Raw genomic sequence first — 13,306 nt, forward strand, 5'->3', positions numbered from 1 at the left:
CATCCCACATCACCTTACCTAGACACTTGCAATAGCTGCCTAATTGTTCCCTAGCCAATCTTCCATTTAGCTTCCAAACTGATATTCTTAAAGTACAGGTCTGAGCATGTCACATTCCTGGCTCAAGAAGCTTCAGTGGCTCCCAACAGTTTCTGGGATAAAATACAGACATTAAAAGTTTGATATTTTTTAAAGCCTTCATCATCTAGATCTAGTCTGTCTTTCAGGATTAATTTCACATGACTTCCTTTTCTTCATTCTATTTCATCCAAATGGACCTACTTGCTCGTCTTCCTCCAAAACATTTCATCTTCTGCCTTTTTGACTTTACACAAGCTCTTCCTACCCATTGATTCTGCTGGAAATTTCCAGCTCACATACCACCTCCTTTGAGAAATCTTTCCTCATTATCTAAGTTATTAGCTCTCTCTTCCAAGCATTTACTTATCTTTATACAAATTTCATATTCCCACCAGCATACAAGTTCCTTGAAACCAGGGATTACTTCATTTTTGTATCTACCAGCATGGTCTAATACAGTGTTTTGCACATAATACACACTTAACAAATACTTGTGCAATTAAATTGAAGAGTAACATGGCTGTTAAGATAAAGAAAGGACATGAAATTGAAGTCTGTATTGGGAAAAGGCTAAAGATTTTGGAACAAAAGATGAGACTTCCCAGTTTCTGATTCCATACCTGTACTGCCACCACAGAAAGGACCTCCACAGAAATTCTGTTAAATTCATCAAAACAGCCCCAGGCACCAGTCTGAGAAAGGCCTTTGTAGATATTGCCACAAGACTGTAATGAAATGTAAAAAGATTAAATTATCAATTGAATTATTTGTTTTAATAAATGGATAATTCCTATTATTCATGAACTCTTTTGTTATTATGTAAACTGTTGGTCAAGAACCTGTAGCAAAATTTCAGATGTGTTGCATTGTGATGGTTATAGAATGGCAACACTTCAGTCACAGGATCAAACAAAACCTTTTTATCAAAATCTCTTAAAATGTCACCAGTACAGAATTATTGTTGGTTTTGTAGCTTCAGAAATTCCCCAAAATAAACAAAAGATGATTCCTCTGTGGCTCAGACAAAATTTCTTCCATTTAACCTCATGTCACAGTCTGAGGAAAAAGTCTGACTTGCATTTTTAAACATTTGCACAGACTCTGTACTTTGGAGAAATGAAGAGGTGGGGACAATATGAAGTAAGTGTATGGAGTGATACAGAATGTGCAGAGCAACTAAGGCCAATCTTCATGAACTTAAGTGAAATAGAGATAAAGGAGGAGAAAATCAAAAACACAAAGTGCACTTAAACAAAGAAATTAGTTCTCCACGGACTTAAGTTTCTTCATTGGTAAAATTGGTGAATTAGTCTAGACAAGCTATGAAGTCCCTTACAGCTCTAATAGTTTTACAATTTGATTCTAAGTTTCTCCAAATTCTAAATGAGATCATAGCTTTAGAGATAGAAAGGACTTTGAGGACATCTGGCCTAAGTCTGGCAGTGTACAGCTGAGGTAGCTGAAGCTCAGCAAAGATAAATGAAGTCAAACCCACAAGGTAAACAGCAAATGTCAGAAGTAGAGGTGGAACCCAGGTTTTTTGTCTCCAGAAGAACAGTACACTGGACATAGGGATAGGTTACTAACAGCTATTCATATGATCATCTACTGGTTAGTTCAGGGACCAGACTGTAAAAATCTGTGAATAATAGATGGGATGTTATTCATTTATCTCATTATTATTAATCCAGCATCTGCTAGGTATTGAAAGTATTCTACTGGACACTATATGAGATGAAGTGGGGATAAAATAGATATATAATACATGGCTGAGGAATAATTCAAGACTTAAATGGCCAAATGAGTGATATGACAATAGTGCTATAGGAATGTAGAGAAGGGAAGGATAGCTGTGGGACAGAGGAGTTAACTAAGCTAGACTAAAAAGGATGAGTAGGATTTAGATAAAATGATAAGACTGGGGAAGGATATCTTAGAAGGGAGGAGAAACATGTGCAAAGGCTTGGAAGAAAAACCAATGCATTTTTAGGGAAGAGTGAGAAGACCAGCATGTGTGCAATGGTGTATTGGAAACTAAGTAGAGAGGTAGAATGCACTGTAGAACACCTTGAAAGACAAGCTGGCAAGTTGGACATACTTCTATTAACAATAGGTAGCCATTAGTCTTTGAGTGTATCACATCATGAATTCGGTATTACATTATAATTATTCTGATGTGGTACGTATAATAAATGGGAGTAGGTAGTGGTAGAGGTTGGAAAGGGGCAAAGCAGTAAAAAAAGTTGTTGCAGTATAGACAGAGTAGCTCCTCCTTTCTCATTCCAACTGCCATAGCTTTAGTTTGGGATCTGAACTCAATCTCCTAACTGGGTTGCCTTACCTCCAGTCTTCTCCTTCCTCAATCCCCTCTCCCTTCCAACGCAACCTACCTATCCACCACTAGACCAATTAAAAAAATGCTGACTCTAATCTCTTTCCTGTTTTTTTTTTTAATATAGCTTATTGCCAAGTTAATCTTACTCAGGATTAATTTTAATCATGCCACTGACTTTTCTAAAAATTATTAATGGTTCCCTTGATAAGTATAAACATGAACAAAGGCTTGGAAAGAACATGCTTTTTGTGAAGAGTAAGAAAACCAGCTGGGTCAGAGCATATCAGATGTTAATCTCCAACCACCTTCCCCACTTCGTTGCCTTTACTCTTCCTAGAGCATGCTCTTAGCCTCATGCTGCTTTCTGTCAAAATCCTACTCATTCTACATGGTTCAGACTATATTTTACCATATATATATGGTATATATATATAAATATATATATTCATATATATACAAATAAAATATATATATATTTATATATATATATTCCAGTAGGAAGCAAGTTCTCCTGCCTCTACATTCCCACAGCACCCTGTCTCTCTATCTTTTTTACTTTAGATTGCATTATCACAATATTTGTGTATGTCATATTCCCTATTAGACTATAAAACTTTTCAGGGGCAGAGACTTAGAAAATCTGGAAAAATATTCACACTTAACATTCAATAAATATTGTTGAACAAACTAATTCATACATTTCTTTTGAAGTCTACTTTCTTCTAGATTGTGGCAATGGAGAAAAAAGAACAACAAACTTTTTGCTATGTTAATCAATAAAAGTCACCAGATTAGGATGCCATTTAATGGAGTAGAATAGACATTTTTAGTCTAAATTTTCAGTTCAAATTATTCTCTATGGAAGACAATACCAGGAATATCAAATACTCTTTATCAAAGGTCACTGGATAATGCAACCCTCTCCATTATCTAAAAGGTCAGTCCTTTAAAGATGATGTTACACTTAGAGATAAAGTGCTTTCCATATAACAAAACTACCAACAGAACTTATTCTGGATTTAATTTTAAATAAAATATTTTATGATATTCATGGTACATTATATATAATAGAAATATTAATCTTTGAAAATTCATTATTTCCCTCTTTACTAAGTTTTTATAACTGCATAAATGGAATTCCTTGGAAACAGTCAAAATATATGGGCTCCATCCTTTGCTTTTTTAAGTTGAGTGATCTAGGCCTTTTTCTTGTCCATTGTGATCATCATACTCTATGCTGAGTTAACCTGACATCAGGTACCTTGCAGAACTAAATAATTTTATACTTTACGGGAGGCTCAGTGATGTGATTATAGCAATGTGTCTATGAATAAGGAGTTTTTAACTGCATTTTTACATTGACCTATTAAGGCCAGTTAAGGGTTAGTTTTAGGGATTCTAGATTCCAGAACATGGAATCTTGGACATGGAAGGATTTTAGAGATGACACAGTCAAACTGTGCTATATTATGGATGAGGAAACTGAATGTGAGGGAGATCATATAACTTCTCCACAGTTAGTGGCAGAGACAGGATTAAAATCAAGTGCCCTAATCCTCAGTCCAATGCTCATTTTACAATACCATGCACCTTTCTCATATTAGAGAAGATTAAATAGGAGATTTTTTTAAAGCTTGATACTTATGAAGGCCTATAAAAGGTTTCTAAGAAATGGGCATGAAAGGACATATTAGCTCCCTGCCCCCAACCGAGGGTGCATATACTGTAGGGGAAGGGGAAAAACATCTAATTATCTATTGGTTATTCAATCAGTTTTCTCCTCTAACAGGAAAATAAGACCTTGTACCTTGTAGTCCATTTGCTCAGAGCAGTTAAACACATACACCATGATACCCAATGCTCGACCCAGGTCCTTGGTAGTCTCAGTTTTGCCAGTGCCTGCAGGTCCTGCTGGAGCCCCACTCATGGTCAAATGCAGAGACTGTGTAAGAGTAATATAACATCTGCCAAGAAGCAAGGAAGCTCAGAGTCAAAATGAATATGAGGTGCAAAGGATGGGGTCAGGGTAGGAAATCAGAGGAGCTTTGTTGACACTGCTGTGTTTTGGGGAAACAGCTTGTTAATGCTGTTTACAAATAGGGAATTTCAGTGATTCTAGAAGATTTCTCTGTAAACCAAAACACCAACTTTGGAAAGAGTAATTGCATTTGCCTGCCCTCCCATGACTTGTTTTAAATGATTGGTGATGGAAGAGACTTGGTACCAAGTCTGATTCTCATCTTTCCAAAAGCAGGATTTTTACTTACAGTTGGCCCAAGCTAAAAATGGACTTACCAGATCAATAGTAAAATATTCTCATGGTATAAAGGAAGCTGATTGATTTTATTTGAAAACAACAGCAATTATGGCAAAAAATAACATAAAATAACCTGCTTACAAAAGAAAGAACATTCTCTTCAGACACCAGGCAAAACCTAACTAGAGATAAATCTGATTTTGTATGTTAGATTCATAAACTCGGAGTTGGGTGGACTTTGGAAGTCATCTTGCCTAACCTTGCATCCAAGAAGGAAGCCCTTGAGAGAGTCAGCTAGCATATCCAGTGATAGGAAGCTCACTACCATACAACATAGCCCATTTCATTGATGATGGTAATTGTTAGAAAGTTCTTTTTATATGTAAAACCCTTCACTCCATAAGCTGATTTTCACCCCTTCAAAGGACTGTCTGGCATTAGGCTGGAGAGTAGAGAAAAAGTGTGACAGAAAGTGATGTCACACAGCAAGAGGAAAGGGTTACTGCATGCAGCAAATTAAAGGTTTCAAGGCTGATCAGATGATTACTGTTCCCTAGATTAAGTCATTGAGTTTATCTAACCTGTTCTACAACATGTGAATCAGTCAGATATCCCTGAAAATGAAAGAACAACATAGACTGACCTCCATGAGTCATAGTTTGTGATAGATCCTGTGTTCCTATACAAATTAGAGTTCTTTGTTTTGAAGGGCTTGTCTCTGAGACTATGCAGGGAGCTCAAAATCAAGTATGACTGAAAAGTATCTCCTGACTAGCATTTTGACCAGTATTAAGTTGGACATACTGCCTATCCAAGATAGGTAGCAATCTTAGTTAACTAAAAGTTCACTGTGCATTAAAGGGTATGCAAATCTTCTGTCTCACAGACCATGTGACTCTGAAGCTAAGGTGACTCCATAAGAATGAAGACAATTTGTGATATTCAAGGAGATGGACCTTTGTCACAAGGTTATCTGAGAATCTGGGACTTCCACCAACATACTATCCTTGTTTATAAACTTTGTTACATTGAACCAATACACTTTGCCGTAACTGTACTTCAAGGACTGGCAGTGGGAGCAACTGCAGGATAAAAAGGTACATGAAGTGATACAAGCTAAGAAGTAAAGGTAGGCTATTTGGAGACTCAAACTAAATTCCCTAGAGGATACTTTACTCTTGATGGAGTAGAAGAAATTGCAGGTATGTAATACAGTTCTTTCTATACCACACCATAATCTCACAAATGGTACATAGTTCACTCTATGACTATGATAGCACCATGTAAGTACTATTGATGACTGGATACTTTGGTAAAGAAAGTTCATTTGAGATAGTAAGAAACAGATTTTCCTGGCCCCTAGTAGTAGCAGATATCTATAAGAAATGTAAGACTTGTGTCTGATGTTATCAAACGAAAGTAGTGCCAGTTCATGCTGCCTCCTGCAAAAATATAAGTACTAGCAAACTTTTATACTCTGTGTAATTTGTGATTCTATTTCTGGAAGAAGATATTAAGAATATAATCTGCATCCTAGCAGTGACTGAAGATTTCACCTGATATTCAAAGGCCTACCCAACTAGAGAGTTTCTACAGTGGCTAAGGTATAGTGGGAGAAATATTTTTCTGTATATAACAGCTACCAGGATTAAGTATGATCAAAGTTGAGAATGTGAAAGAAAAAAAAAACTACTTAAAAAGATATTGGACTTGACAATAATTGAGAACCAGCACATCTCTTGATTTAGCTAGAGGAAGACTATTGTCTAGCTGTGGGTTCAGCTCAGAAAGCTCTGATATGCATCAAGTAACAGTATTAGATTGAATTTGTTGTCAAGATCTTCAATAAAGTGATGAAATTTTGTTAAGGAATCCTCATGTGCATGAACACATAGGTTAGCAGACTAATAAAAAAGCATTCCAAGTCAAATGGTTGGAAGACTGGACAACCCATCTTTCTAGGTAATAGTCTTGGAAAATAGCCGAAGTCACTTCCAGTTCAACTGACTTGCAAAATGTAGAGCCAGACATTTTCTCTGATCCTTATAAGCCACTCAGACTAAAGCAGAAATTATACATGAGAGAAAAGTAGTTTCAGCTGCCCCAGAGTCTAGGAGACCAAGAATCAATAATAGGTAAAAACTCAATGAATTGAAAACAGAGAACACTGATAATTCCTAACCCCTAAAACACTCATTCAGCACTTCCTCTCTTGATGCCCACCACACTCTCACACCAGGGTGGCACAAGCTAACTCATGAGTTTACAACAGAACAAAACTTTACACCTTCCTTTTCACTCCCATGCTCCTGGTACCATGGAAATAACAGTGTATCTGTGTTAATGCCACAACAGTCAACCTAAGACGTAAGGAACAGCAGGAAATCGGGTAGGATATATGTGTGTGGCACTTCACAAAACCTGAGAAAAGAAGGCTAGTATTCAGATGGAGGCAAATCTATCTCCATGGAAATCACTTGAGGCAGAGATTGAGGCCAGTAAATCAGCAACTGCCCAGCATGGGATGATATTAAGACAACTTTGAGGTCTATCCCTCAGGGGAAACTCACCCAAAGGAGAAAGAGTGAGAAAGTGAACAATAAAAGAGTAAAAAATAAGATTGAAATTAACAAGGAAAACTCAATTAAATATCTTAACCAGATAAACTGTAGGAAATAGATTAGTAACAGGAAGGAGTATGTTCTACATATTAGGTAAAAGACTCCAGAATCTGTTAATGAATACTGCAAGAAAAGGAAAATGAATGACAATGGAAGAATCTACTGATCACCTCCAGAGAAACAAAAACAAAACAAAAAACTGTTCAACCCTCTAGGTACATAGTGATTAAATTTAATAATATGATTGATAAACAATAAATTCTGTAAGTAACCAAGAGAAAGACCTTTAAATATAAGGAAAAGGAAACTGGAGTAATAAAATAATTTTGTGCTATGCAGGAACTGCAAAACCAGAAGTGACAAAAAGAATAATCAGATCACATTATGCACAGCTATATGTTAAAAAATACTGAGAACAGAAAAGAAAAGAGGAATACCTTCAAAAATATAAAATACCTAAACTGTCAGAAGACCAAATAGAAATTTTAAATAACCTAAACTCAGAAAAGGAAATAGAACTAACTGGAAAGGATATGAAGATAATTATGAAGCAATTCTTGCCCTAATGGAGCTTGCATTCCATTGAGGGATACAACGTATACACACATACATGTAAGAGGGAGAGGTCCATCCTCAGAGCCTGTGCAGTATGCTCTGCTTGCTTCCAGTATGTAGAAGAGACAGACGAACTTCTAGAAAGGAAGGAGACTACTCTCTAACTCAGAACATGATGAGTAGGTATTCTGATTGTTTCTGGATTGGAGAATGCTTACAAAGGTGCAAAATGACCAAGGCAAAGCTTGTTTTCTGCCTAGCTGTGACCGAGGGAATATAAATTGTTCTAGGACTCTGGGTGGGCCTTTAATCTCCCTTCTGGGACCATGCTGGCCATGAAATTGGGCTTCAGTTCTTTTTCTCTTCATGCTTTTTATTTTAATTAGAGAAGTACTAGAGATGGTCTATAAATTTGTGAACTTCAAAATGCTGGCAGAACAGAAAGTCCATAAACATGAAGGAGGAGGCAGTAAATCCAAAGATTGACCTGCTTGTCCTAGTTCAGGAGTAATGAAACCAGAACTCCCCTTGTGGCTAATTCCATATATGGAAGTAGCTTAGTAGAGCAAGTCCTTTGCAGCTCTTGCTTTAAGTGAACTCTCTTCCCAGAGACTGAGGTAATATGACATTCCCTTCCTTTCTCCTCCATTTTCTGCAATCCCCCTTCCCCCCCACGCCCCACCCTGCTCATTCAGGGAGAAATGTTTTGTGATTTCTCTTCTTGCTGTATACATATCTATCTATATAGACAGATAGATACCTATATCTATCTATATATTAGTAACATATGTCCCTCTGTAGAAGCTCATTGATGTTAATTAGTTAAAAAAATGGGGTGATAATCACTGGTGATTACCATTGGGGAGAACACATTAGATTGAGGCCTTGAATGAATGCTTTAGAGGACAATTTTCTTTCACCTCATTTCCCAATAAGTACTTTCAATGCAGTGATATTGGCCTTCTGACAGTTCCATAAACAAGATACTCCATTTCTCAACTCTGGGAATTTTCTCTGGCTGCCCCCCATGTGCAGGGAGAATGCTCCCCCTCCTTTGTTCCAACTATTGACTTTCTTGATTTCCTATTGATGTTATCTCCTCCATTAGATCATAGGCTCCTTGAGGTCAGGGTGGTCTTTTGCCTCTTTTTGTATCCCTACTACTTAGCAGAGTGCCTGTCATTTTTTTTTGTTTTTCATTCGTTTCAGTTGTGACCAACTCATCACGGCCCTCTTTGGGGTTTTTTTGGCAAAGATATTAGACTGGTTTGCTATTTCCTTTTCTAACTCATTTTACAGATGAAGCACTGTGGCAAACAGGGTTAAGTAACTTGCCCAGGGTCACAATGCCAGTAAGTGTCTGAGGTCAGATTTGAATGCAAGTCTTCCTGACTCCAGGTCTGGCACTCTATTTACTGTGCCACCCAGCTGCCCTATTCATTATTTATTTATTTATTGATACCCTAACTCTTCAGGAATACCCCAGAACCCTGAAGCAGACTTGCTCAGGGACTAACTGTGTGAGATCTGGAATTGGGATAAGGATCCTTAGGATTTAAAAGAGCTACACAAGAATATGCAAAATATTAAAAAAAAAAAACAAAAGCAAAGTAATTGGTGGGAAAAAATTACTAGAAGGCAGGAGAATCAGGAAAGGCTTCATGTACAAAGTAGAGTTTGAACTGAGCTCTGAAGGAATAAAAAGATTCTAAGAGACAGGTAAGGAAGCAATATGTTCAGGCATGAAGGACTGTTAAAGTTATAGAGAAGGGAGTTAGGGCTTTAGTTGTGTGAGGTATAGAAAGAAGGATGGTTTAACTGAACTGAAGTTTGCAAGATGGGAACAATTTATAATATGGCTAGAAAGGGATTTTGGAACCAAATTTTGAAGTGCTTGAAATACCAAACAGAAGAGCTTGTACTTGATTTTAGTGAGTACAGGGAATCGATGGATTTTACTGAGCTGGGGAACTAAATTATCAGATGTGCTATGGGAAAATCACTTTGGTAGCCATGTAAAGGATGGATTGAAGACAAAAGAGAATAGAGAGAGGGAGATGATTTTCTGTCATGCCAACTGTGGTCACAGGATCACAGAATTTCATAGTTGAAAGAAGAACTCAGTAGCCATCACTTCCAATTCATATACAAAAAAGAAATTCTATTAAAATATATCTGACAAATGATTTTCCAGCCTCTGCCTAAAGAGATTCAGTGAAGGAAAAATTTCCCGAGATATCCTTTTCCACTTTGGACAACTCTATCATTAAGAAGATTTCCCTGATGTCAATTTCAAATTTACTTTTTTCTATCCATTACTCCTTTTTCCACCCTCTTGGGACAAATAGAACAAATCTAGTCCTTCCACAAGACAGCATTTCAATTACTTTAACAGTCATTACATCTCCACCTAAATCTTGTCTTTCCTAGACTATACATCCCCAGTTCCTACAACATATTTGCACAGATGTGATGTAAGATTTATGGAGCAAATTATTTGGTAGTTCTATATATTCTTCCTCAGTCAAGACAGGCTCACAATTTCTGTTTGTGAGAGAACAGAGGAATCTAGCACTCACCGGTCTGTCAGAGGGGTAATAACCAGGCGGGGTGTGTTACCCAGGTACTCATAGGAATACAGGAATTCAGCATCACAAATATTGGCAAAGCAATGTTTCTTCTCATCATCCCACCGATGGCGCAGCTGGGACAGCCAGAGAAAAGCCTGGGTGCTCTCTATCTACAGAAAGCAACGGAGAAAATAATAGAGGTTTATGGTTTTAATCGGACATCTATTAGCACTTTGGGCACACAGCATGCAGGACTCATTTGACAGGTGAGGAAAACAAGACTCAGTGATGTGAACTGCCTTGCCCAACATTACAAAGTAACCTAGTTCTAGGGTCTAAAATATCATCTTTTGACCCAGGCTTAACAAACAGTTGTTTTCAGTATGTAAAAGCATCAGCAAACAATTGCCTTTGGCAGGGGAAAATACAGGATACAGTATAGTAATTTTAATACATCATTTAGTAAGGGAGTTTTCAAGAGGGGACTGTATTCATATTACTATTCTCTAGCCCTTCCCCTTTTGTTCTGACTATGTACAGACTTAGGTTACCTATGTTTTCTAGGTTTATATCTCTCTAGAACCCTAAACTTCATTTGGACAAAGTAGGCACAGCTCCCACATGCCCAGGTGCCCAAGGTGCCTGAAGCCAACCTTCTGAGAGATCATCTTGGCCACTACATCCCGGGCATGTACATCAATAGTACAGATGGTCATGATTTTTTGTCGGTCACCCTTGGAGAGCTGGCCAATTAGCATGGTGATCAGGGTGTTAAGTTGAGTAACTTGCTTTTTATGATACTCCTTCATGGCATTTTCATACCCTTCCTCCAGCCTGGCAAAGGCAATGCCCACCTCAGTGGTCCACCAAATCTGGGTGCAGGTTAAGGCCACCTGTGGGGTAAAGAATCATTTGGGTGAGCTGATTAAATGTCTAAATCCTTAGATAAACTCTCTATCAAATATCAAAGACCTATGGTGTTACAAATCCTTCTCTTGCCTATTTAATTTGAGTTAATATTGAACACTTGGTGAACTAGACTACTTAAATAAGAAGCACGAAAAAAGTCTTGGCTCCTGGGAAGCCAAGGTGAGGTGACATAGACATGCTTTATCTAGTTAGTGAATTTCAAAAACTGTTTCACTGATCTTAAGGTCAGCTGCTTTCTTGGAATATTATATAGTTACATAGTTAAATTCTACTGGGTGGCACATTTCAATAGGCCACATTTTTTTTCTTTTAGCATTTATTGAATTTAATTTAAAGAACTTATTGAATACTAACATAATACTTTATGCAATAATTACATTTCTTAAAAGTTGCATGTAAATTCTACTTTTGAAAATTAAATTTTATTTTGAAGACAATTGGTTAAATTTATTTTTGAAGACTGAGGTGACTCTTTTGCCATGCAAAATACTTTTGTAATACAAATAGTCACTATCAATTTATCTGTCTTGTTGATTAATATTTTTGTACAATGAATTTTATATATTTTATTAAAGCAGGGTCACCTGCTATGAGAGCCAAAGCTAGAAAGCAAAGCTAATCCTAGAGTATGGAAAATCAGAACAACTAGCTCTAGAAGACACTGGGAAATGCCATCAGAAGGGGGTAAAATGAGGTAGTTCTGCTGCTTGAGGACTAAACCCACTTTTGAAGCTACAACAAGAGAAAGAGGTGGAGAAAATTTCCAGGTACAGAAAAGCCCTTTTAAGGAAAATAAATACCTGAGCAGGGTAATCAAAGAGCCACTGTTCCCTAGGTTTCTCTTCATAGGCAGTGACACCTTCTGTCATTTCATATCTCACAGTGGCCCTCATGTGATCCAGCACACGATTCAACCAGATTTCGACCTAAAAGAATTCAAGAATTCAAGCTTCTAAACACTTAGGTGGTTGTGATTATCATGATATAACAGGGGGATGAGCAGTTTGTAAGAAGAGAATTTACTAGGATGTATTTTCAACTTAAGAAAATAAAAGGGGATCCAGTTCAGCTTTAATCTATCTTTGGGGTATGAACCCAAATTAGGAAATTTAGGAAAGTGGCTATATTGAAGCTGGACCTGGAAATCACAGTATTAGAAATTTAAGATTTAGAAAGGACCTTGGAGATAATCTACTTCAATGCCTTTATTTTCTATGAAGGAAATTAGACCCAAAGTAGTTGAGTTATTTATGGCTATGGCTCAAAGTGGGTAAAGTCACACATCAATAAAATGTGTCCTCTTTCACACCTCCCAAAGTAACTTAAAGCTTTCAACTGTATTGAGCATTTAGTATATGGGATAGAAAATTGTTGAAGGGAACTAAAGGGTGTATATGTCTTTGAATTTGAAATAATTATGGGATAGAAAAGTTAGAAGGGAGGAACTTATGGTAGTTTGCTGAGAATGAATTAAAATATATTTATTAAGGAATTGCTATGTGCTGGGCACTGGGCTAAGTATTGGGGTTGCAAAATAAAATCAAATATAGTCTCTGTTGTCATATTCATAGGAGAATGGTAGCCAGGGAGGATATTTTGGTTTGGAAAGTTACAAGGGAGTTACAATTTTGTGCTTCTTTTGACTCTAGGTTGATTCAGAACTCTGACCTCAATCAGATGGAACCAAACTGAATGTTTTTGTTCCCAACTTTAGTCAAGTGAGCCCTAGGTTTTGTATCATGAACGTATGTTTTATTTAATCTTTTGGTTGTGTTTTTTAATTCTGTGGTTTTCAAGAATGGAAATTACTCCAAGAAAGTGAGAGAAATTATTATTTTCAATTACATTAACAACCAATGACTAAATTAGTATTACGGTTTTTTTCTCTCTATTTCCTCATTCAGGGACCAGTCCCTGTAAGTCAGTCAGTTTAAGAGGGATCTGATTTTCTGAGAAC

General features: G+C 37.0%; 1 protein-coding gene across 1 annotated transcript in view; it reads right to left on the reverse strand.

Moving 5' to 3' along the window:
• The window catches only part of DNAH9 (dynein axonemal heavy chain 9), a 459,447-nt gene that overhangs the window by 298,966 nt on the left and 147,175 nt on the right, over window positions 1-13,306 (reverse strand). The window contains exons 24-28 of the mRNA XM_072645065.1: window positions 12,150-12,275; window positions 11,073-11,312; window positions 10,429-10,589; window positions 4,224-4,380; window positions 702-806 (exon numbers count right to left, since the gene is read on the reverse strand). Coding sequence (XP_072501166.1) covers window positions 702-806; window positions 4,224-4,380; window positions 10,429-10,589; window positions 11,073-11,312; window positions 12,150-12,275 — 789 coding nt within the window. The remainder of the gene's footprint in view (window positions 1-701; window positions 807-4,223; window positions 4,381-10,428; window positions 10,590-11,072; window positions 11,313-12,149; window positions 12,276-13,306) is intronic.

Source organism: Notamacropus eugenii, chromosome 2, assembly GCF_028372415.1.
Source record: "Notamacropus eugenii isolate mMacEug1 chromosome 2, mMacEug1.pri_v2, whole genome shotgun sequence".
NCBI classification, from domain to species: Eukaryota; Metazoa; Chordata; class Mammalia; order Diprotodontia; family Macropodidae; genus Notamacropus; species Notamacropus eugenii.